Source organism: Tympanuchus pallidicinctus, unplaced genomic scaffold, assembly GCF_026119805.1.
Source record: "Tympanuchus pallidicinctus isolate F22 unplaced genomic scaffold, pur_lepc_1.0 scaffold3, whole genome shotgun sequence".
Classification (NCBI taxonomy): Eukaryota; Metazoa; Chordata; class Aves; order Galliformes; family Phasianidae; genus Tympanuchus; species Tympanuchus pallidicinctus.
In genome coordinates this window covers 15,919,577-15,945,355 of record NW_026294747.1, presented here as the reverse complement: position 1 = coordinate 15,945,355, position 25,779 = coordinate 15,919,577, and the positions used below count along the sequence as shown (strand labels likewise).

The 25,779-nt window shown below is 37.5% G+C and overlaps 2 protein-coding genes across 7 annotated transcripts in view; both read left to right on the top strand.

The window, feature by feature from the left end:
* CPT1A (carnitine palmitoyltransferase 1A) overlaps nt 1–7,626 on the top strand; it is a 36,798-nt gene extending 29,172 nt beyond the window's left edge. For all 3 annotated transcript variants that reach the window (XM_052692974.1, XM_052692972.1, XM_052692975.1), the window contains exons 17-20: nt 1,079–1,231; nt 2,156–2,260; nt 3,126–3,218; nt 4,610–7,626. In XM_052692974.1, coding sequence (XP_052548934.1) covers nt 1,079–1,231; nt 2,156–2,260; nt 3,126–3,218; nt 4,610–4,696 — 438 coding nt within the window. In that variant the 3' untranslated portion in view covers nt 4,697–7,626. The remainder of the gene's footprint in view (nt 1–1,078; nt 1,232–2,155; nt 2,261–3,125; nt 3,219–4,609) is intronic.
* Nucleotides 7,627–8,404: 778 nt separating this feature from the next.
* TESMIN (testis expressed metallothionein like protein) lies at nt 8,405–24,880 on the top strand. Of its 4 annotated transcripts, XM_052692998.1 has the most exons (12): nt 8,419–9,174; nt 11,375–11,489; nt 12,100–12,158; nt 12,256–12,414; nt 13,014–13,134; nt 14,794–14,870; nt 16,704–16,789; nt 17,335–17,406; nt 18,001–18,103; nt 21,202–21,339; nt 21,871–22,046; nt 23,523–24,880. In XM_052692998.1, the coding sequence occupies exons 1-12, from the start codon at nt 8,701–8,703 to the stop codon at nt 23,695–23,697; spliced, it is 1,755 nt and encodes a 584-aa protein (XP_052548958.1). In that variant the 5' UTR covers nt 8,419–8,700; the 3' UTR covers nt 23,698–24,880. The 4 variants fall into 4 exon arrangements, 3 of the variants coding, with proteins under 3 accessions (XP_052548959.1, XP_052548958.1, XP_052548960.1); XM_052692999.1 differs by lacking the exon at nt 21,871–22,046 and having other exon boundaries at nt 8,414–9,174; nt 23,523–23,631; XM_052693000.1 differs by lacking the exon at nt 8,419–9,174 and having other exon boundaries at nt 10,438–11,489.
* Nucleotides 24,881–25,779: the final 899 nt, after the last annotated feature.

Genomic DNA, 25,779 nt, shown 5'->3' with positions numbered 1-25,779 from the left:
ATTTCTGTATATGTACAGAATGTATATATTATAAATGTATATATACATTTAAAGAAAGAGTGATGCCTTGTTTTGAGAATGGAAGTGTAGCAGCAGATAGCTGTCTTCATCCTCTGTCAGTATGGCAGGAATTAAAGGCTACACCAAAGGAGAATAACGAGTCACTAATTAACAAATATGCCAACTTCATGGATCTTAAACTCCAGAAAACTGATAGTATTTGTGAATTTCTTATTTGTGAAGCAAGGAATGTCATGCCAAACTCTCAATTGCCATTAAAGAACTTTATTGGGGTGAGTCTCTTGAATTGCTGCTGTAGAGTTTGATAGGTTTGGTTTAACAGAATGTGCTTAACTTTAACATTCAGCGAGGCTCTAGAAATATCTCAGAATAAAATTTTTGATGGACAAATTGTAGTTTTAACATGGTACTTAATGAGGATTCTGACCTGCCGTTATGGAACTGTTCAATTTATAGAAATGTGGATACTTTCTAACACAACCATCCCCCTGAATGTACTGTTTCTGCATTTTTGACACATAGCTTATTCACATGGTCTGGAAAGCTAAGTCAGTAGATACCTTTGCTAGTATACTCAAATCTCAATTCAGTCCTTTTTAATACTTGCTTTTACTGCTTGCTTCTTATCTGTGTGTTTTTGCCCTCCAAGAATTTGTCCTCCATGGACTATCCACAAAGCTTTAATCCAGAGTGCCAATAGTAGGCATGCTGAGCATGACTACCAGTGATTTAGAAGCTTTCATCTTGGAGACTAATAGTCTATTAACAGGGTCCTGAATAAGTGGCATAAAATACAGCGATGCTGGACCTAAGTGACAGGTTACCATATTTTCAGTGTTGCATTTGATATTATAAAATCTTAGCAAAAGAGCTATCTTAAAGTGAGTTTGAGACTGAAATTTTCTTTCTTGTGCTACACTCATACGCTGTCATCTAAAATGGCTCTTGCAGTTCCTGCCTTTCTTAAACCACGTTGAAACTTGATTTTCTGTAACTTTCTAAGAAACCAAATAGATTCACTTAATGGAATTTTTTTCCATCTTTCTTTCATTGTTAGAATGAAAATAAGCTGAAGTTATTCCGGCTTGCTGCTACCAAACACCAGCACTTATATCGTCTTGCCATGACTGGTGCAGGCATTGACCGCCATCTGTTCTGCCTGTATGTCGTTTCCAAGTACCTTTCTGTAGATTCTCCTTTCCTCAAGGAAGTAAGTTATCTTCATTGATTGGTTGCAGTAAATAACCATTTATTTATTGATTTAGTGTTTTCTGGTATCTGGTTACATATTAATAGAACTCCAGTTTTCCTTAGAAAGAAGATAAGAGTATAGATAGCGTGGCTTAACATCTTACAGCTTGTTTTCATTTTTTTAATATATATCCATTTACTAATAGACTTTCAGTAATACCATGTTAAGGTTTGAAAGGAAGATATAATCAGGCTTACAATAAAATACTGGCTCTTAGCACATATTCACCACAGGCAGCCATGCGCTTTCTTTCAAGAATATTCTTTTGGAACTGTAACAAAATTACTTTGTTGTACATTGACATGAACTAATGGAGCCTTATAGTGTAATTTTTAACTGCAGTGACAAATGCTTTATTAAGCCATATTTTAAAGTTGGAATTTCTGAAATAAAGTTGGAATGCTCCTGCTTTAACTTAAGAATCAAACAACCTTGAAGAGCTTCTGCAGCTTTCCAAGAAACCTCTGTATTGTTGGAGACTTTACAAACTTCTAAGTACTGCTTTCTGTAGTATTTACCTGGGATTTGAGTACCACCACTGCTGATCTTGTTAACAAGGTCTGTTATACAGAGTTTACCAGGCTATAGATCAGTTTCATCTGTTTTGAAATAACATTTGTACTCTTAAGAAATTTTATTACGTTTTAGAAATGAACGTCAAGATCCAATATGTTGATGGTTTATATGTTAGGACAAGTTAAGTTGTTTCTTTTAACACTCAATTATTCATTCCATTGACGTGTGAACTAGAGTTACCTTTTAATATTGCTTTATTGAATATTCTTAAAGTTATTTTTATTGTTTCTTGAGAGAGTTGCATGTTCCTAAACAATATGATGTACTTGATTTTATCTTTTTTTTTTTTTTTAACCTCTAACAAAGGTTTTGTCAGAGCCTTGGAGGCTATCAACGAGTCAGACACCACAGCAACATATTGATCTGAAGAAGAACCCTGAGATGTTATCTTCTGGTGGTGGATTTGGACCTGTATGTTTACTAAATACAAATATCCCTTTTAAGAACAGTTTTGTTTCAGACCCGTAGTCCCCTAATGTTGCACATTAGAAGTGCAATATACACTTCAAAAGTGTGTTTAAAGTTTTCTAATTACGTGAATGTGCTCAGAAAAACCAACATCACCTTTTTCCCTTGTCCCACTAAAAAAATGGATCATCCTTAAGGAAATATGCAGTTATCAAATGTGGTGTAAGGCTCCACAGGAGGGCTGATAAACTGGAGGCTATCATACTATCTATGCCTGCAGATTTAGTATGTCAAATTATTATTAAAGTGACAAGCAGTTTACTACTTACACTAGATTTTAAGATTGTGATTTGTGGAAAGTAAGTATTTCACTGTTATGAGGTTTTTTTATTTATAATTTCTAATTAATTTAAAAAAAATAATTGTTCGTGTTTTCCTCTGAATTAAGCTAATCAGATTGTCTGCTTGCCTTCCTAAATATGAGTAGTGGCTAGGATAAGAATAAAACAGTTTTGTGAAGCTAGCGTACTGTTAGAGTTGTAAATGAGCTTCTGACTTGCTATAGTATTTCACCAAGATTTGAATATGGAAATTGGTAATATTCTTGTTAACTCTGTTAGGCAGGCTTTTCCATGTGATAGACTGGATTTGTCTGTTTCAAAAAGCATTTCTATTAAAAGAATGGTGAGGGGATCACAGGACTACTCTTCTGCACTCAGAAATCAGAATAATTATTGTGTATTTTGGCTGGCTTGTCAAGCTGAAAACCGGTTTTGTGGTCGTTGCTTGATTGGTTTGGAAAGTTCAGGGACTGTTGTAGAAAGTGAAGGAAAAGTAAGTTCAAGACTTGTCATTTTTCTTCCCTTAGGTGGCTGATGATGGTTATGGTGTTTCTTACATAATCTTAGATGAAAACTCCATCCATTTCCATGTCTCCAGCAAATTCTCTTGTTCTGAAACGGTAAGGGACAATCCTTTCCTGCTCTGATATCTGCTTGTAAAACTCTTCTACTCACTGTCTACTAAAAATGTTAGGACTTGCAACATACAGTGGTACTCTGCTTTTTTCTTTGTCAACATATGCTGTATATTAATGCTTTTCTCAGCTTCTATAAATGTAGTGACTTGATGAACCAAGGGAACGGTACAATACTTCCCCTTTCTGTCAGATGTAAAAAATAATAATAAAAAAAGCCTAAGGTCATAGTTGTGCACATGCAGTTCTCCAGAATTCCTATGAAATGACTCCTATCTGTCCCGTAAGCAGTAAGATAGGTGTCTCCTGGCTTTTGTTATTACAGTTTAGCTTTGATTTGCCTCTGGCTGCATTGGTAAAGATAATTCAGTGGTGTGCTCTTTATTCTTTGAATCTCCTTAGCCTAATAGTTCTGACAGAAGTTGATGGATAAATTTTAATCTGTGCTTGGGAAACTTAATTATCATAATTTATCAGAATCACACCCATCTATTGAGATGTAGTGATGTCATCCATCAGTATCCTTCTGTTGCAGAGATCAGCATTGAGTGAGCTTCAGTTTGTCCTTCCCCTTTGTTTTATGACTTACCAGCATACTCGGTTTTGGCAGGAGTACATAGACCTTAACTTTTCTGATAGATCTTGGTGCCTCTGGTTAATCATTACATATTAGAAAATATGACTCTGTTCATGTGTGGTTCAAACTGTTCTTCAGATGCCATTTAACTTATACATTAAGTTTCCCTGTTCTCTTATCAGTCAAGGCAAAAGTCCACAGAGAGGAGGCAACGCTTTATGTTCTTGTCCTTGATATTATTAGAGCTTCCTGTAGTAGGTTTTATAATGTAGCTAATGATTTATATTTGTAATCTTTTTCTTCCCTGTACCGTTGTTATTCCAATGGATTCAGGATTCCAACAGGAACTCAAATGCAATTTCTTTTTCTTTTTTTTTTTTTTTTCCTTTTTCAGTATTTTTAGATTGTTTTATATTTTCTGGGCATTCTTTTGTGTTGTGAGAAATGGCTTAGATAAAATCATCTTGTATGAACTAGACATTTTAGGGGTTTTTTTAATTATTATTATTTTTTTAGGAAATAGATGCATTTGATTTCAAAGCTGAATTCTCAGTACTGTGTGTAAAAAAACATAATGGCATAATGTAGAATTTACCAGTCAATAATAGCATAAACCTGGATTAACTTACATAGCATTCAAATTTTTGCAGTTTAATTTACCTTTTTTATGGTAACAGATGTGATCTAAGCCTGTGTTCCAAAGTCACAAAATATTGAAATTCTTTCTTTTGCTTATAAGATAACTTTACCAGAGAGCACAGCTCATTGTATCTCACTGTATTTTTATTTATTTATTAAGGATTCTCATCGCTTTGGAAAGAACATCCAAAAAGCAATGGTTGACATCATGGGTTTGTTTCAACCTCCTAAAAACTGTACCAAATGATTTGGGTTATTGCCACCAAGCAAACTCCCATCGTTGGGATGGAAACTCTTCTGAACAGCGAATGAAAGCAAGGTTTGCAAAAACACTGGCTGGTGAAGAAACTGAGTCACATCGAGTTGATCTTCTATGAAAACTTTAGCCATGGCTTGAATGTTTCATGAATATTTTTTTTTAGTAGTTTGGAAGCATTTAGTTCCACAAAGGGCAACTTTTGCAATTTTATACATTTCTAGGGATGAAGTATACCACTATTGCACGAAGGCATGTATATTGTAACTCAGTTTTTTTCTCATTTTTTTCTTGTTCTTAAAATTATTTGAGTCCACTTGTATTCCAGAATGGAAGGGATAAAACATATCAAGTCTTAAACTCAAAGCCTTTAAAAGATTTGATTCGGTATGCATTGATAGCAAGATGTTCTTCAGAGTATCTGCTGCTTTATTTCAACAAATGACAACTCTTCTGGCTGTTTACCTTCATTAACATCTTTAAAGGTAATTTCTTCATGAGATTAGAAAAAAAACCCAAACAATCATAACCTAGTGCAACACATCCAACTGGTGTGTTTCTTTTTGGGAAGAACGATGTGCTACAGCGAAGCAGTAAAATATGCAAATTAGCAGGCATCAAACTTTCCCTGTTACTTATAAGCACGTTTGCCACGTGATTGATTTTATATCCATATAAATGAACCTGTGTGCTTGTTTGTGCCAGTGCCTTAGTAAAAGAAATACCCTGAACACGGGAGAAAAGCTTATGCTGGGAGTTGGTTTTACATTATTTTTGTGGAGGGGAAATAGCAATGCAGATCTAGTTCTGAAATTATAAATTAGGGGGCTATGATACAAGTAGAATTGAATTTGCTTGTGTATGGTGCAGCTAGGTTCAAAGCTCTGATGAGATGATCTCCTCTTACATGGCAAAGACCATTCTCTAAAATGCAGGAGTATCTTTTCAGAGCTGTGGATACTCATGATCTCATTTTGCTGAGTGGTATTAGTGATTCGCTGAGAGAAGAGTTTCTGGGTCCTAGGGAATGTAAATATATTTAAACTCAGACCTGTTAGATAATCTATGAATCAATGCTGCATGTAGAGGCTGAGCAATTGCAGTTTGCTAGGTTTCAGCCTGAAAGGACCAGAATTGCATGGTCAGCTCTCTGCATGAAACAGGCTGTGAAGGCAATGGAAAATAGCTCCAGAATGGGGAAATTATGGCCTTCTCAAACCTCTTCTGCGTGGCCCTTTGTGTCAGGCAGTTTCTGAAACACGCAACAAAAATGGGGGTGGGAATAGGGCAGACAGTTTCACTGAAAAAGGGGCGTATTTATAAGTGCAGAAGAAAAATGATTGCTACAAAACTGAAATAACTTGGTGTGCTATGCTACTCTTCCTCAAACTTTTATCGGTGTCATGACTTTTTTAGATCACACGATACAGTGCACCTATGAGGGCAAATTTATTTTTCTGGGAGTAAAAGGTACAAAATATTTAGTAATGTTGCTCCAGAGCTGTGCTCGTTTTGAAAGCTCTCCGGGGGTGCTGTGAAACTTCTCATTAGGTTTTTTGGATTTCTTTTTCTGGCCAGTATTTCTAACTTGATATGCCTCTACATGTGTTTTGTTTTTTTTTTCACTCTGATCTAGCTGTTGAAACACCTGTTATGTATATGTTTGAGGTGGAAAACCTCAGCAAAGCTCCTAAACGCATACATAAGCAAATACATGCTTACATAAATACAGGTTCCCCCGTAGGAATTGGCCAAAGATGCCCATTATTTGATTGGATGAAGTTTGTGGGAAAGGAGACTTTAAAATAAGCCTTACTGCAGCTAACATTTACCAAATTCCTGCATCAATGTTATAGTGATGTGTTTTTCTGGAGCTGCAGAAATAATGCACTGTTTTTTTTATTGACCACTAACCAGTCTGTGCTTAAATTAACACAGGGCTTCTAGGATTTTCCAAAAAAAAAAAAAAAAAGAAAGAAAAAAAAGAAAAAGTTTAGATTTGACTCTCAGGTTTTAAATGTTTCATGTCTAATTGTATTTAGTGCAGTTATCAATGCAATTTTACATTCTTAAAGTACAATTGGCACAGAAAGTTGTTTTTTATTGTAAATGTTTAAAGGAGTGGTGTTAATTGTATCTTCTTTTTTCTTTTTTTTTAATTTGAGTTAGATTGTAATTCCTAAACAGGTAGGATCTTATTTCATTCTTTAAGATGTCAACGGCGTGTAAATAAAATATGCTTTCTGGATGTAAATCTTAGAAATCCACAGTGAATGTAGGCTGTTAATAAATAATTTAAAACTTGATGTTCAATATGGTGTACATACAGTAAAACTACTTGCTTTTTTGCTCAAAAGCCATAGGAATGTAATGGAAAATACTTAGAATTGAATGAACTTTCTAGCACAGTGTACTTTAATGTCTGTATTTTAGAACAGCTGTTCATCCATAACTAAACCTTGAATCACCTGCTCTCAGTTAGTGAAAAGAGCTCTAAGTGAGGGATGGCTAGGTATGGATAATAATAAATTAACCTGTTGGTTAAATACCAGTTTTTTGGAATTGATGGAGTCCTTTAAACATGAATTTGCAGAATGTATTATTTCAGCTCTTTAATATGATGGAATAGCTGAGATTTGGTGCATCTAGAGGCTGCCAGGACTAAGGTTATTCCAAACTGAGTACTCCTAAGGGTTGGGCTTCTACAGAACCGTGGAGGTGTGCAAGCCTGACCTTGAAAATCATGGTTCTAATTCAGCCTTTGTACCAATTGCTTCCTTGTATAAAATGTATTACTTTCAGCTGTTTTTTATCTTGTTCACTTACTCCTGTGGTTGGTTATTTACATTCAATAGTCTGTCCCAATGTTCTATCCTCTTCAGTGACTTCAAAAAATAAAGTTTCACAATTATCACTAGTAACTAGAGTGTTTCCTGTCTTCTGTATTTTCTTTCCAGGCTCCCTTGCTTTACTGGGCTTGCGAAATCATGGAAGTTAAATCCAATTCAGAGCTGTAGCAGGACGCTCCTCAGCTTATTTAAGAAGTGTTTTATATGTAGACGCTTTGCTAGTTAACAGCGAACGTGCTAATGAGCAATTTTTCAGGTTTAATAGAAACAACTCGAGGTGGGATAGCTGGTAGAAAGTTTCAGTGCGACTGCCTGCTAGCAATCAGTCCCTGTCTGAACTTGACAGCTACGGAGCACGTGGCTGCTCTCCATACTGTGTGGGTACGTGGCTCCTCCCGTCAGGAGCGCGCCGCCGTCCCCGCGGCGCGAGCCGAGCGCGCGCGCGGGTCGACCGTTACCGCGCACGCGCGGCGCCCTGTAACGGTCGGGCACGCGGCGCTTCCTCGCCTTCTCACAGAGCGCAGGGTGGAGCTGGAGAGGGGGGTAGAGTGAAGGAAGAGGGCTGGTTTCGTGTCGTGAGCCTCAGCATCCTGTTGTTAGCCTAGCCCACATCCAGGAGTTGCAGTGATAGCAGAGCAGGTGGGGCTGGGCTGCTGTCTTGCAGGCGCTGTGGAGCACGGAGGGCAGAGGGGTGCCTTGTCTCCACCTGGCAGTAGCGACGTGGGGAGCATAGGTGATCTGAGCTTACGGTGCTCAGTTATACGAGGCTGACAACGGGACTGCTGCTCTCCAAGCTCTATGCTGTGTCAGATTTTTCTTTCTCTTTTTGAGTGCTAAAACCAAGCAGCTAAATTCTATTTGAAGCCTGAATGCCATGAATGCTGCAACGTGAACAGTTGCAAAGTTGTTCTTAAGCTAAAAGCATCTGTGTTGGCTTGGTGGCTTTTCAGGACCGAAACAGCTGCTTCAGTGTTGTATTTTTCAGTTTCGTGTTAATTGAGTTAATCTTCAGTACTGCGCATACTTGTTTGGTCAAGACTTATTTCATTCCCTTTTAGGATATCTAAATTATCTGGAAGAATAGTGGGATAGAAAAATTAATGATCTTCAAGTAAATAAGACACACCTGACTGTCTGCCTGTGACTATGGAGAATCAAATATTGTTTGACATAAGATCAGCTACAGATGATGGATTTCTAACTGAAATATTACATCAGAATGTTCTTGATAGTTCTGAAAACTTCAGTTTGGAAACCACCGTAATTAATAATCCTGTTGAAGAAGGATTGCCATCCAGTCAAGGCAATCAGTTATACGCTATAAATGTGGAAGAGTCTTTGTTGGATCACTTTGAGAATCCTCTTTCCACGGAAAATCAGAATACAATAGCAGTTGAAATATATCCACATGGAAACAATACCTGCGACAATGAAGATCTTGAAAAATACAAAGCATTAAATCTTCCAGAAGAAGCTGATTATACGCATTCACCTTACCTGCCTTCAGATGGTGACCATTTCCTTTCTTCTGTAGTGACACAGCATAAAAATGGCAGTGTTCCAACTTCAAGTGTTTTCTCTTCAGCAGGAGCAGTCAATCAAAATGTTGGAGCCGTACCTGTAAGATGCTTAAAATAAGTATTTTTGTGTATGCTTCTTTGTAATTTATAGGTAGAAGATCACCGCATTAAAACTTGAGATGGGATCCATGTAATCTTTGAAGTAATGTCATAAATCTTGTACTAGAATGAACTTAGTAGTGCACACAGAAATCAAATTAGTTTGCTTGTGCTATAAATAACATGCAGTGAACGTACAGTTCTGTTTGCTGTTCTTTCTTGCCTGTGTTTGGGAGCACTATTTTTAAATGGCTGGGTATTTTGCTTATTAAGAAAGAAAGTTACCATGCAGTACCTGCTTCAGTTTTATCTATTACTGCTGATAGTAGCAACCATCTGATAGTTGGACAAAGTAGAAACATAGTATCATAGAATGGCCTGGGTTGAAAAAGACCACAGTGATCATCCAGTTCCAACCCCCCCCCCCCCCCCCCCCGCTATGTGCAGAGTCATCAACCAGCAGACCAGGCTGCCCAGAGCCACATCCAGCCTGGCCTTGAATGCCTCCAGGGATGGGGCATCCACAACCTCCTTAGGCAACCTGTTCAGTGCCTCACCACCCTCTGAGTGAAAAACTTCCTCCTAACATCTAACCCTAAATCTTCCCTGTCTTAATTTTAAACCATTCCACCCTCTTGTTTTTATGCTCCCTTCAAATGTTGTAGTCACAGTGAGGTCTCCCCAGAGACTCTTCTCCATTATGTTAACTTTTGTTCTTTAGTTGTGCAGCTGACATGCATCTTGTCATCTTAGTGTAGTCTGAATGTGTGTGCAATTAATTTATTTGCAATAGTAAACTGTGGCCTGTGTTGTTAAATATCTGTAGAGGAAGCAGTTTTGTAAGTGGCGTGCTTTGAAGGTAGCATCATCTATTAATTAATTACTGCCTATAAAGACGTGCAGCATTAAACTTTCAGTGATGGTCAGGGGACCAAATCCATCTGCTTAATGCAGACTATTCATATTTGGAATACTTAGATGTGCTTGTACCTAAGGAAATCACCTAATTCAGCTTGTGCTCTGTAGGCAGCTTCTGGAGGAATACTGTGTCCTCTGGGAAGCTATTTTGAAATAACTAAGTGCACCAGTTTCTTTCCAATGTAAACATTTTAACAAACGTTGCTACTTTAAGGTTCAGAAATTCAAAAAGGCATTAAAACTCACCAAAAATTAACTAAAATCACTTGGTTGAGAATGGGTCCGATGCTTGTTTCTTGCCATATCCCACCAAGGTGCCAGACTGAAAATCAGGTGGCAGCTGTAGAGCATTTCCTGGTGCCATTTCACCTGAAAATGTTTGAAGTCTTCCTTGGCATTAACCTTATGTGTTTTAGCTTGCTTTCTGAATTCAGGTTAAGGTTTACAGAGATCTCTAGCTTCAGAGATTCTTTAAATGCACGTCCAATATTATCAGTAGTTCTTCAATAATCAAACTCTTCATTCTTTGGAACTATTAGTAAGTTTCAAATCTCTCAAGAACGTATCTGATTAGGGTGTAATAATTCCTTTCTTCAAAGTCAAGCTGGGGGTAAAGAAAATGTGTTTGGCTCACTTCTTCTACACAATGGTCTAAAAATGAAATTTGGAATCTCTCACCCATCTCTTTTCCTGTTATCCTTACAGCTTACCACACTGAATCAGTTTCCTTCATCTGCTATGTTTCCTGAAATTATTAGAACAAAATTATAATCATGTTATGAATACTAATTTTGCTGAATTAAAGCCAGTTGGCTGTTCCTGTACTGCTTGTTTATCCCCCTGAACTACTGTCAGTGTTAAGCAGAGGCAGCAGGAAACAGAGATGGAAAGAAATTTGTCCGGTTCAAACAATCTCAGCTCTAACTTCAAACTACAGAATAGTTGGTTTCTATTTGTTTCATTTCTGTTCATTTACCTTATCATGGAAAATTGAAATGTAGGTGTTAGATATGATGCTCTTATAGTTACCAAAGTGTTAGATCTAAAACATAACTGCACACTGAACAGAAGGAGAAGTAAAAGACACTTGTCAATATTATCTGGTAATGCTGGTTGTTCTGCACCATTTATGTGCTTAATTATAATTTAGAAATACAAATAATTTTCAACTTGAAGATCACTATAAATCAGTTTCTGTTTATCTCTGTGTTCTTGTTTGATTTTTTTTTTTTTAAAGGAGATGTGTAATATATAAAGTAGTTATAAAACATTCTTTTCTTCAGGCGTTCAGATCATTAATGCCTCCAGCTGAAGATGAAAACTGTATTTATTATGATCAGTTTAAAGGAATCCAAAACAGTCCTATGCAGTCAAAAAACTTGCCAGATTGCTTTAATGGTAAGTGCCACAGCTCTGAATGGGATTGTTTGTTTGTTTGTTTGTTTGTTTGTTTTATTACTTTATTTTAACTCCTCTTACAGGGTTAGAAAAGGGTATGAATGTCTGAATAAAATAATTTCTGGATTTGGGAAGTTGCAGCATGAGCCCCTTCTGATAATGGTCATAGAGCTAAGAAAGTCTGAAAGGAGAAAGTTTTGAAGCAGAGCAGTGTTTGTTCATGTGTGTTCTTGTTGCTTCAGACACAGAGTTCAGGCGTACTTTTGATTTTCCCTTGTTCTTCATAATGCATTAAGTCTCCCAGCTGTCCTTTGTATGATAGCAGCACAGTTTTCAGTGGAAGCTGACATGCACATCAGCCTCGCTAACGTACTCTCATTGCTAAATGACCTTTACCAGGCGGTCACGATATACCTTTTACAGGCATCGAACACACATGGAAGCCTGTATTTCCAAAGTCTGCTACAAGAGAATACTAAATATTGTAAGACTGTAACGCTGTGCTGACATCAAAATCTTCTTGATACTGTGAGCCAGCTCCTGGCATTAAAGCCAAGCAAAAGCAAACAGATGCCTTAATAAACAAAACTTTCTTTATTTCATGTACAAGAATGCTTCAGTGGTGTCTACGGCTTGCCTCAGACTAGTGCTTCTGTCTATGATGAAATAGTAAGTATGCATTTGATTTCTAAATTCATGGTATATGCCTGCAATTCAATGAAGATTTTAAGGAGTGCCTGTTAAAGTATAACACTTGTTTTTTCAGACTGAAGTAAGAGATGCAATTAGAAATGTTACGGAGAATCACGAGGACGGAGCAATGTTTCAGAGTTCAAATACTGACGAGTCTAACTGCGAGTTATTAGCACTGCATGGTGTGACAGAGGAATCTGGATATTTACACAGAAATTATTCCAGCCCCCTGGTAATTTATGTCTGGTAACTGATAGAAGAATTATATGCTAAGCAAATGCTAGCTTGCTTGACCAAAATCCCACTTAGTAAGTTTTATGTCAACACTGATTAGACAGTGCTTTGCTCAGACTCAGAGACTAATTTTTATTTAGTCAAAGTGCTGTTTTACATATAAAATGTTATTTTATTACAGTAATATGAAGATTATTTTACAAAGGAACAGTCTTGATTTACAGTCGCATCTGAATAAATGACATGAAACACTGAAGAGAAATTGGGTTTGTTTTGGGTAGGGAATTGAATGTTAGGCCTGCATAGAAGAAAACTACTTAGAGTATGTTACATAAAGCCTCATAGAACAGTTTAGAGAACCAGGAGTGCATCTCACCCTAGGTTGAAGAGCTACAGTATCACAGATTCTTCCAAAACCAAACAAGTTGAAAGGGTCAAAAAGCAGACACCTTTGTGTACAATGATCCATTTGTCTGAGAGACTTCAGTGTGTGATGGTGCAGCTTTTTGAAGCATGCTACTCTTACAAAAACCGTTCTGTCTATGCTTAGAGTTACAGTTTCTCAGATGGGAGGCTATCGTTATTTACTTCTTCCAGATGATCTGCCAGCTGGACGGAGGTACTCAAATGTTCTGTATAAAGGATTGTGGCACACAGGATCTAAAAGCAATACATCTCATTCCACAGTATGAAGACCAACGTCATTATCTTCAATCTGGTAAAATCAAAGTTAAAGTTATCTCTAGCTTGTCAGATAGCAGACCGTAGTTAACTTGCAAGTGCACGTGTTTAATTTCTTATCAGCAGTGAGCAAAGGTGAGGTGAAGACAGTATAGCTATCACAAGTTATTGTTTCACTTTATTTTGTAGCAATTAAAACAAAATCTAGGCATTTAAATGTTATGAAAATGATGTAATGGACGTGTTGAATGTAATGATAATTTTTAATATACAGATCAACTTTTATGAAAAGGCTTAGCAGAAAGTGCCTGCATACAGTTGCATTTACCCTAGCACACCACGAAGTGTCACTGTTTCACTATAAATGAGGAACATCATTGAGGGCTGTTGCATATCTTCCAGCCTTGGGATTCTAAATGCCCCACAAATGTTTCTGTTCTTCAGTGAACTTGAAATTCCATCCGTTTTTAAAGAAGGAGGTTTCTGAGATCTCAAAGCTCATTGTTTATCTATTCAAATATTTAGTGGAACAATACATTCACATTTTAGGAGCAACACTACTTAAGTTTACTTTACCTCTTTACCCACATGTAGCTTCCACAGAAACATAAACATTACTTCCTCACTTATCAGTATCTTCTTATTTCAGTGGTGTGTGTCAATCTCCTTGTAAAATCAAAGCCTTTCGTTAGTGGGCACCATACAAGCACTATTCGTGGTGCCAGTAGATGCTGAATGTTTGAATCTCAGCAGATGCCCTACTTATGGAGCATATTTATTTCTATTTATTGGAAGAGTAAATCAGGTACATTCAAATTACAGAAAATGTGCCTATAAAAAACATTCAAGCTCTCATTAATTTGCTGCAACATTAGGGAAGAAAAGTCTGAGGAGAGCACTGACTGTTTGTTTGTTTTACTTTTTATTTGCCCTGTCTTCATTTCATTTTACTGATCTTCCCAGTAAGTAAAGGATGTAGGTCCAGAAGTTGTATCTAAAAGTTTCTTTAAACCTAGATTAATCTTGTCATCTCAGTGAGACTAATGGAGTAATGCTACTTTTTTCTACATAGCCTAAGATACTGATTTCCTTAAATGCAGTGCCTTAATGGGGCTTGCACAGAACTCTATTCTTACAGCTATGGGTTTCTTCATAGATTTTCAGCTGTTGTTTCTTTGTCGTTGTTTTTTTAACAGGCTAAATACCTCCTTTCTAGATACTCTGACAGAATTCTGGGAATTCATAAAAGAGCTCAGGATAAACATCTGCTTTGGCTATTTTTCATATAAAAATATAATAAGTCTATGCAGTTTCTAATTATATGTACTTGATGTCATAGAGTAAAAGCAATCTGTCCACATTCCTAGCTAAAAAATTGGTGAAGAGTTGAGTTCTTCTGTGAAGGAGTTGTTTTGTATTGTCAGTTTTCTTTTTCCAATTGAGAAAAACTTTTCTGAAGAATGAACTGCTCGGTCCTTCTTTGGTACAACTGGGGAGTAAGTTTGCTCCCCACACTAAACTGAGTAGATAGTGCAAAAAGACAGACACTGTCAGGAAAGATTGTGGATTCGATTTTTGTTTTTTATTCATACAAAAAGTTGAAGCTACCCATTTGCCTGTATGCTTAATTGAGAAAGTTGAATGCATAAATTAAACTTAATACTTGTGAGCAGTCAGTTAAATGTCATCTTTTCAGATGTGGGCAGCCCTGTAACAGCTGTACTGGGGCAGCTTTTGCCTGTTTCAGGTAACCTGGATTCGAACAAACAAGAGGTAAAGCAGCTTTATTCTTGTCACGTATAAAGCACAGTATAAATTTTCCTTTTCTTAAAATAGGTTCTTGTGTCTAATGGCAGGAGGTAACAATTGTATGCATTTTCTAAATTCATTTTAGCTAGCTTAGGCAGGTCAGTTTTACAATCCTGCATGCTTCCTGCGTACAAACTCTCCAATTTGAGAATTTTCTATAAGTAATAACAGAATTTAAAAGTGCAATTCCAATTTTTCAGACTCAAATTTGGTATTTATATAAATTACATTATTTCTGAGAACCATTCTGTAACTCTTTTGAGAGGTGGAAGGAAACACATTGACTTTTACCAGAATGAGAACGTTTTCTTCCAGTAGGATTCCTTGCTCTGTATTTGTTGAGTAGGACCTAATAGTCAGTAAGTCTTTATCATTTTCTCAATTATTATTTGCTAATGGAGTGATAGAACTGTATTTCAATTTATTTTTAAAAATGAAAACAGAAGACTAAAAATCTTTGTAGGTGTTTGATTTCTCTTGTCATTTCCAACAGAGCTGGTAGCAAAAATCATTGCAAATGTTTACCTGTTAACTTCTGATTTGTGTTAAATGAATGTAATGTCAGTGCAAACACAGCAGATGGTTTGTGGGTAACAGCCACCCTCGTAAAAGAGGAAATTAAAAACCCAAGAGCCAGATGGAGCAATGAACTATAGAGTCTTTCATCACTAAAAGTAGAGTACTGACAAATTGGTGTCTAAATTTTCTAGAGATGTAGACAGCACTGCAGTTCTCTCTCTGATTTTATCCCCAGCCTGTTGTTCCTTGGATTTCTTCTCTTGCTTTAAAGATATTAATTTTCTTCTTCCTTATTGGCAGCTAGGTTGATAACTAGTTAAAATAGCTATTATTTACAAGTACTCACAGCACTTCCTTGTACCTGTTTTACTAGGCTATTATATCATAGAATCACAGAATGGCCTGGGTTGAAAAGGACCACAATGATCATTTAGCTCCAACCCCCTGCTATATGCAGGGCCAACCAGCAGACCAGGCTGCCCAGAGCCACATCCAGCCTGGCTTTGAATGCCTCCAGCGATGGGGCATCGACAGCCTCCTTGGGCAACCTATTCCAGTGTGACACCACCTTCTGTGTGAAAACCTTCCTCCTAATATCTAACTTAAACTTCCCCTGTCTCAGTTTAATACCATTCCCCTTGTCCTATCACTATCCACCCTCGTAAACAGCCGTTCCCCCTCCTGTTTATACGCTCCCTTCAAGTACTGGAAGGCCACAATGAGGTCTCCCTGGATCCTTCTCCAAGCTAAACAAGCCCAGTTTCCTCAACCTTTCCTCATAGGAGAGGTGCTCCTGCCCTCTGGTGGCCCTCCTCTGGACCCTCTCTGTCTGAAGAGAAAATAGATCTGCGTTCCGTTTCGATGGCCTGTAAGCTAATACATTTTATTTAAATTGTTTAGTCTTCAACCAATTAAATGCCATATTGCAGCTGAACGTAATGTACATCATCAAGTCACTAGCCAGTTTTTGTTGATTACTACAATTAAAAGCAACTGAACTTAGAATTATCAGTACACTGAAAACAGTGTGCAAATACTGCAGCACTGGTGGCTGTTCTTGATGCTTTACATTGGAAGAAATGAGTGTCCTGATGTACTGAGCAGTTTCAAAGAGAAATGCATGCAGTTTTTACAGCCTTATGCTTCCATGAATTTTATAGCTTTACGTGGCAAACAAAGCATCCTCAGAACATTTTCTTTGTATTGCTTTTTTTAACTCACAGTAGTTTACTTCTAAAATTTAATATAAGCAAGCTGTATATATTTTATCTTGAACAGTTTGAACATGAATACTTACAATCAGTAGCTAGCACTTCCACTTTCCAACCAGAATCGAATCTGCAAGTGGAAATGACTTCAGCTGGGTAAGATGCTTGCAACGCTTAGTCCATTATGAGCTTTGAATTTTATACTGGCAAAGACTCTTAGACAGTTTGTGTAATATAGCTGCTTCTCACACAATTTGGCAAGAGTGATTTGTGTACTCATCTTGGTAGCCATTATTCCATTTACTGGTGGTCAAGGCTTCCAGGATTTCTTAGGATCAATGCAACTGTGCTGTAAATGTGTCCTAAAAGCATTTAATTTTCGGAGTTAATTGATATGTTTTAAAATGTAATTAACATGTGTTTAGCTTGTATTTCTTACAATAATGGGATTCTTTTAATAAACCTTAATTGCAGATGGTTTTTAAATGCAAGGCAGATGCGAGCCCGGTGTGACAAATGAGAGTGCTTTGCAGTTGTGCTGCAGTTACTGGGTTCTGAGTGGTTGCTGACCTGCCCCTAGGAATGACCACTGGTGGATCACATGAGGGGGGGGGGAGAATCTTACAAAGTTTCAAAAGTATAGACCAATCCATGATTTGTATATTTATTTTCTTATTTTCTTCCTCTTTCAACCTGGGTAGCCAACCTTTTAGTTCGGGGATTACGAAGTCTAAGAAACCATGTAACTGCACAAAATCTCAGTGTCTTAAACTGTGAGTAATAGCTTAGCAATATTTAATAAATATCAATAGCAGTGTATTTCTGAAAGAATAAATATACAATAAATGTATTCTAATGAACAAGCTATAAATTGCTCTGCTGATCTTTAGTTAAAGATCAACAGTTTGTGTCAGCTAGTATCACACGAATTCACAATTCAGGGTGTAGATGTGGATGACTAACAATTAAAACCCTGGAAAATATGAAGAGAACCTAGAAGGCATTGTTCTAGAAAATCATTTATAGAATGAAAATGCTGTATATTGAAGCATCATTTCTCTATCTCACTTCTGTACAGCAATAATCTACATAACTACTGTGCAGAATCTTATTATGTATTTACGTGCATACGTAAAATGCACACAAGATGCGTACATGAGGATTAAAATTTGATCCATTTGTGAAGTGGGTGTTTTTAAAACAATGTGAAAATGAACAAGAGATAGAGAGAAGGTCTCTGAGTATATTTGGATATGATTGAATAACAGAGGAGGGGTAGGAGCTATAAACTCTGCCTTGAAGTAGAGTAACATTTAAAACCAGTTAATCTTTTCATTTCTGAAGTTGTGTTTATATGTTGATTGTAGATATTGTGAATGCTTTGCCAGTGGTGACTTTTGCAACAACTGCAATTGCAATAATTGCTACAACAATCCACTTCATGAAACTGAACGCTTTAAAGCCATTAAGGTAAATAAATGAATAAATATAAAATACTGTATGTACCAATATCAGCTTTGTGTATGAAAAACACGCTAGTAGTTTTTTTTTCCTCTAGTTACAATCTTTGAAATATGTTATTTTTATACAAAATATCACCAACTGCTGCTGCTATATTTTTTCTTACATAAAAAATAACTTTTTTCTCTTTTAATCTACTTTTAAGGAGCCTCTGATACTTTTGATTACAGCTAGTGGTATATTAATGGAATGATAATTTTCATTCTTGGAACAAAATGTGCAACTCCAAATTTAATTTCAGAAAATGTTTTCACTTGAAGGAAAATTTGTGTCCCAAAGTCAGAATTAGGTTGATGATGTTGATTGATGAAAAACTCAGCATGAGCTGGCAATGTGCACTTGCAGCCCAGAAGGCCAACTGTATCCTGGGTCACAGCAGAGAAGTGTGACCAGCAGGTTGAGGGAGGTGATTCTGCTCAGCTCTCATAAGACTCTACCTGGAGTATTGCTTCCATTTCTGTGTCCTTCAACACAAGGACATGGAGCTGTTGGAACAGGTCCAGAGGATGTTCACGAAGATCATCAGAGGGCTGGAGCACCTCCCCTATGAGGACAGGCTGAGAGAGGAGAGCTGGGGCTCTTCAGTCCAGGGAAGAGAAGATCTGTGGGGCATTGTATAGGACCTGAGAGGGCCTACAGAAAGCTGGAGAGGGACTTTATAGAAGGCCATGTAGTAACAGGACAAGGGGAAATGGTTTAAAGCTGGAAGAGGGTAGATTTAAACTAGATATTAGGAAGAAATTCTTTACTGTGAGAGTGGTGAGACACTGGAACAGGCTGTACAGAGATGTTGTGGATGCCCCCTCTGTGTAAACATTCAAGGCCAGACTGCATGGGGCTGTGAGCAACCTGGTCTAGAGAGAGCTGTCCCTGCTTATAGCAGGGGCTGAAACTAGGTGATCTTAAAGGCCCTTTTCAAAGCAAACCATTCTATGATTCTATGAAATTATCATTTTCTGAATTATTATTTTAATTTGCAGATCCTTGGTAGTTGTCTGTGCTAGTCTTTCTGGTTGACTAAACAACAGTGCAAAGCAAAGCTTGTGCTCATCACAACAGCACTGAACCCTTTACTTCTGAGAAGCAGTGAGACTCCACATTTGGAAGCTGATTTTATTAGTGGAATACTGAACAGTACAGGAGCTAACTTTTGAATGTTATCAAACTGCGTACTCTGGGCAATTATTTATTTTATACTAATGTGTATCTGTTATGTAAGGTTTAAAGTGAAAATGAAACATCTATATCTACTGATACTCTAAAATAAGGATATGTTGGTAGCTTAGTGTTTCTTGTGTGCACCTATCCAGATCTCTTTTGTATCATTCACATAATCTCTGGACCGTACAAGAAGTTCATTTAATTAGAATTTTGCTGAATCCAACCAGGCAAAGCCTCAGCAGTTTTTGGTATTGATATGCTACAACTGGGTTTTGAATTCAAATGCTCCTCAGCAGTTGAATTGGTGAGGTTGTAGCAGTCCAAGCACTCCTTTCACTGCCGCAGATAGCATCATGATAGTGTGTGAGAGATTTGTCCTTCAGAAAAGCATATCAGTTTCTGTGCCTCTCTTTAATATTGTACATAAAGTACATAGAATCCCTTTAGTCTGACTTATATGGCATGATGCAGTGAGATAGTAGGACCTGAAAAAAGCTAATGTCCAGTGGAATAGCCAGTGCTGACTTCTGAGTATCAGCTTTGTATTAGACCATTATATGGTTAATAACTCTGAGATGTCTATAGCTATATATGGATGGGTTCATTTTTCTTTTTGTTTCCGGTGAAAGTAGTATCAACAGAGGGACAAAAACAGCCCCAAAAGAATAACAGATGTGTGGGTCATTTACAGAATTACAGGAACAGCAAGGTTGGAGAAGACCTACAAGATCACCCAGTCCATCCATCCGCCTATCACCAATAGTTCTCACTAAACCATGTCCCTCAACACAAAATCCAACCGTTCTTTGAACACCTCCAGGGTTGGTGACTGCACCACTTCCCTGGGCCGCCCATTCCTGACCACTCTTTCAGAAAAGCAGTATTTCCTAACGTCCAACCTAAATCTCCCCTGGCACAGCTTGAAGCCATTCCCTCCAGTCCTATCACCAGTTGCACAAGAGAAGAGGCTGACCCCAAGCTCACTACAACCTCCCTTCAGGTAGTTATACAGAGCAATAACGTCTCCCCTGAGCCTCCTCTTCTCCAAACTGAACAATCCCAGCTCCTTCAGCCATTCTTCATAAGGCCTGTGCTCCAGACCCCTCACCTGCTTTGTTGCCCTTCTTTGAACCGGGGCCTCAATGTCTTTCTTGCAGTGGGAAGCCCAAAACTGGGCACAGTACTGGAGGTGCAGCCTCACCAGAGCTGAGTACAGGGGGACAATCACTGCCCTGTTTCTGCTGGGAACACTGTTTCTGATACAAGCCAGGATGCCATTGACCTTATTGGCCACCTGGGCACACTGCTGGCTCGTGTTCAGCCAGCCATCAATCAATACCCCCAAGTCCATTTCTTCTACACCGTCTTCCAACCACTCTGCCCTAAGTCTGTAGCGTTGCCTGGGGTTGTTGTGGCCAAAGTTTAGGACCCGGCATTTGGCCTTGTTGAACCTCGTTGCATTGGCTTTAGCTCAGCTCTCCAGCCTGTCCAGATCCCTCTGCAGGGCCTTGCTACCCCCAGGCAGATCCACACTTCCAGCCAACTTGGTGTCACCTGCAAATTTACTGAGAGTGCACTCAATGCCCACATCCAGGTCATCAGTAAAGATATTGAAGAGGACAGGCCCCAGCACTCTGCCCCCTGCGGAACACCACTCGTGACCGGTCACCAGCTGGAGTTGGGATAGTCCATAAAATCATGGTAGATCCCACGCAGCTCTGAATCCTGGAATCTTTGAATTGTTGCCTTCGCACACTTTGGGAAACTTACGTATGTTTCTCTTATCACCAAGTGAAAACAAGAATTTCTTTGCTAAATACTGGGAGTCACTCAGATGCTATAAAACAGTCTTTGAATGTCTCTTAATGTAATGCTTTTTGGTTTAGGTCTGCCTTGATAGAAACCCAGAAGCTTTTCTACCAAAGATTGGACAGAGCAAACTGGGAGATATTAAACCTCATCATAACAAAGGATGTAACTGCAAGCGTTCAGGATGTCTCAAGAATTATTGTGAGTGCTTTGAGGTGAGTCTGTTGGATTTTCCTGTCAGTGGTTGTCGCATTAACATTCATTGTATTCTGTAAACAGTAGTCTTTAAAAAGAATTACTCATCTCTTTGAATAGCTCATAAATTTTTTTTGAATGCAAGGGAAGCAGTCTCTCTCTTGCCATGTCTTCTCATGACTTCAAATAATTAATTCTAGCTGAAGTTGATCAGTTAAAATGTTCAATATTATGAGCTCTCAGCCAGTGCTGTGCTCCAGTTGAAAAGAGGAATGTATTTCTGCCTACTCAGATAGTCTTTGCTCAAACCATGAGTTTATGGGGGCATTGATTTGTCCAATATACGGAGCAAAAAGAATCATCATTCTCCAAAAAGGATTCCTGCAAGGAACAAACTTGTTTCCTTACATTGATACTGATGGTCTCTCTCTGGGAGTATCCAAGATACGTGCATCTAGAATAAGTCCTGGAGATTTACCTCTAGTTGTTGCTTAGCTTATGTTGCATTCAAGTTTTATACATTTTTATTCTAAGTATTCTGTATTTGCCAGGCAAAGATTGCATGTTCCTCTATTTGCAAATGCATTGGTTGCAAAAATTATGAAGAAAGTCCAGGTAAAAAAACCCAGCTGACCACACTAAACTGCATGGATATTGGAAATAATGATGAAAATAACCCATTTTTGACAACAACATTTGAAACTTCACCAAAATTGGAGAAAGACAGGTGAATATTTGGAAATATAACAGATAATACATTGATCTGACTTCATTAATTTTTCAGTTAGCTATTATTCATTTATTTCAACCTGCTCAGTTTGGAAAAAGGCCTTCAAGATAATGGAGTCCAACCGAAACATAACCAAACTACCCTAACTCTAACAGCCCTCTGCTGAATCATGTCCCTGAGCACCACATCCAAAAGGATTTTAATTTGTAATGGGTTATTATTCACTAATGAATTTCTATTGTATTTATCTAAGAAATGGTGACTAAAATGACAGACATTTTATATAAAAGAAGTCACATAGTTTTTGCCCTTCTAAGTAAATAAAAAATATCTAAGGGGGAGGCTGTTCCTATCCTTTAGGAATATAATATGAAGAGTTCAGGGATATGAGTTCTGCTTAAAAAACAGCACTTATTTTTGTACTGTTCACGTACTCAGTTCTCTTCATGCCCTGCCTCCCATTTATTTCTTACAAAACTGCTCCTAGAAGTATGTTAAAAGGTTTGTGGATTTCATTTAAGGAGCGTGTTTATACCGCTCCTCCTTCCATCTCTTCGTCCTTTGGCTCACTACTTGTCAATTTTACTTTGGCCGTTTGCTTGCAATGTTTTTCAAGAAGACCATACTATCCTAATGTTATACTTAGTAATGCAGTTGTATTTTTGGTTGGTTGTTTTTAGTCATTGACTTAATAAAGAAAAACACCTGTTAATAAATGTTCAAATTAATTAAAGCACCTTTTTTTTTTTTTATCTTATTGAGATTTACTCTGGGCTTTTAAATTCTCAGTTTGCATTCAGTATTTTCTTTGCATTAACCACTGCCTTGAAATTCTTATGCCAATTCTGTTTTAAAAGCATTCTGATGATCTCCTTTGAAAATATTTGAATAATTTCTGCTGTGGGTAATATGCTGATTGGATAGATGGTTCCAATGGAGTGAGTGTTGCTATTAATGTAGTGCAAGGAGTTACGGTGTTAACAACTGGTAGTTTCAAGAGCTTTTTTCAAAGAAATGTTGGTAAGGTGCCATTCCGAGAACCCTTGAGAGACTTGATTCTACTTCTTTCAACAGCAGTAATCTGATACAGTTAGTACCTCCTAGATTCTGACTAAGACTTTCTTTGTACATGATGTAGGATCTGACTGTTGCTGGCTTAACTAAAAGCTGTTTATTGTATAACCTTTCCCTGCTACACTTACTGGTCAGCATTTGTAGAGATCAACTCTGTGGTGTGAACACAGTCTTCCATGTGATTAATTAGAAAAATTCAGAAGCAAACCATTGGAAGTAAAAACTATTCAGTGTAAAATGGAGATTTCTACAGGGATGTGCCTCACTGTAACAGAGCAGCTGGTCTGAGTCAGCTCTGTGCATTCCAGCTCTTGGATAAGAGGTTTGCAGTTTGTCTTTTAAATTATTTTCTGTATTTAAAATGCATATATTTTATCCTAGTTTCTTTTTCCATGTCAGGGAACCAGCTGTATCTGTTTCTTTGGAAGATGTGAAAGCAACATGTGCTCGTCTTCTGGTGCAAGCTGAAGAGGCAGAAAAAGGAGGTTACTCTGTCCGTGTAGCTGAATGCATGATCATGGAGGAATTTGGGAGGTGTTTATCCCAGATCCTACATGTGCAATTAAAAGACTGAAAGCTGAATAATGTTCAGTGCATTATAAAGTCAATGAGTAGTAATACTGATATACTGTCATAGTCTAAATGATCTTACCTTGAATTTCCATAGGACTAATTTCACTGACCTCAGCTGCATTCTTTTTGAATTATGCTGATGTAAGTGAAACTTGGGGTTTTCTGGGCCAATTGTTCAGTCTTTACATAGACTGCAGTTTAAAGTAAATTTAACTTAGGTTGACTTTGTTGAATGTTTATGTGAGTGGAGAGCCAGTAAGCACTGAGAAAGAAGTTGCTATCTTAGTTGGGTTGTTACTGGTTGTGAAACAGTTCAACTTCCAGCGATGGCTGGCAAATCTGCTGATTTAGCTTTGTGTCTTCTCTGATTTGGCAACTTATTTCTCTTATTGCTGCCATATCATTATGATTGCTGCCATGTCGTTTTTAGATGATATATAAAAATTATATAAAAATATATGAAATTATATAAAAATTAATGCTCTTTAATTTTAGATGTTTTGTGCTGGTTTAATATTTGCTTGGATATTTTTGGCTTTAAGCTTGAAAGAATAAAGGTATTCTCCGTGTGTGTTGATTCATAATTCTTGGTAGGATAGCAGATATGATTGCATGTTATTTAAAAATGTATTTAATAAGAGGTAGGGCTTTTTAAATGAATGGTAGTTTATATATGAATGGATTGGATTATACATCTTTGTTTTTAACAACTGCTGCAGGGGATTGCTGAAGGTTGCTGGAGAAAATGGGTTCTCAAAGTGCTCCTAATGGGACATGGTATCATCTCAATGTATCACTCCTTCCTTGATCCTTCACTTCCTAAGACCATTCCCTTTTATTTTGGAGTTAATATCTACATAATGGCATTGTCTTAAAATGTTTGTTCCCAGAGAGTTACTATGGGGTCATGAAATCAGAAGAGCACGCACAGCTATAGAGTCAACAGACTCTAAATAAATAAGTGGAGAAATAAAATACATTAAAAGTAGGGGAGATGAGTGGTGGGGAAGGTAAGAAATTCTACAGCCAAATGTAAAAGGTAGAAGAGCAAGCTGGGGAGAGGTACAAATGTAGTGCAAATAGAAAAGTAAGGAAAATGAGTTAGATAAGACTTGACCTACAGCTTTCAGCAGCACCCTTAGGCAAGAGCTGTCTCTAATTTTTCTTAATATATTTTTTAAAAAGAATGAGCAAGCCCATGGGTTCAAAACTCCATGAACTGATTACATTTTAACCCTGCAGATAAAAAAAAAATTCTAGATCTTTTTGAAACTGCCAACATCTTTAGCCTCATTGAAAATAGCAAGAAATCTTCCTTTTTTTTTTTTCTTTTTTTTTTTTTATTCCTTTTTTTCCCTTTCTTTCTTTCTTTTTTTTTTTTTTAAAGATGGATAAAGTTGAGATTATTTAATGGCTACAACTGCAAACTTATTTAAAGCAAACATTCTCATCAAACATCTTTTTTCTATTTTAGTTTTTAACAACGGATATGTCAGAGTACTTCAAAGGCTTGGTAAACTGTTGTCAAGATTTCCAGTGCAGGGGCTTGGGGGGGGGGGAAGGGGAGGAGGATGCAGTGGAGTGATAACTGAAGTTATGGCAAAGAATTGTATGGATTTTGATACACTGGGTAAAAAGTCCTGTGAACAGCAAAAATATGCAGTCTTGCTTTCCATTTTCATAAAGGAATTTGAGGATAGTATTCAAAAGTGCAAGACAAAAATAATATTTTGGTTTATTTGCAACTTCATTTTCAGCCAACATCAATACACTACTTGCAAATTCTCGAGAGGAATGTTTAGAATTGCAATCCAAGATCTGATCATGTCTCCTTACCAGACTTCTATAAGCTCTCTCTTACCAGAGAGAAATATCCCTTGCTTTGCAGTCAGGCCTTATTCATGTCATTCCTTTTGGCTGTATGTACATTTGTGAACAACTTTTTCTAGGGTGAAGCACAGGAAGAGTGGAAAAAAAAAAAAAAAAAGATCTTTTTCATCAAAAATCTGACAAACACACTTAGAATTGCAGCCACCGCCATCAAACCAGACTGATGTTAGTTTTGTTGCTTGTTTCTATACAT

Bases quoted from the DNA above. Each gene is read 5' to 3' on its own strand.
- TESMIN (XM_052692998.1), top strand. From the start codon at position 8,701: ATGGAGAATCAAATATTGTTTGACATAAGATCAGCTACAGATGATGGA. The intron at 12,159-12,255 runs GTAAGTATGCAT...TTGTTTTTTCAG, and splicing joins CTTCTGTCTATGATGAAATA to ACTGAAGTAAGAGATGCAAT. The intron at 21,340-21,870 runs GTGAGTCTGTTG...TGTATTTGCCAG, and splicing joins ATTATTGTGAGTGCTTTGAG to GCAAAGATTGCATGTTCCTC.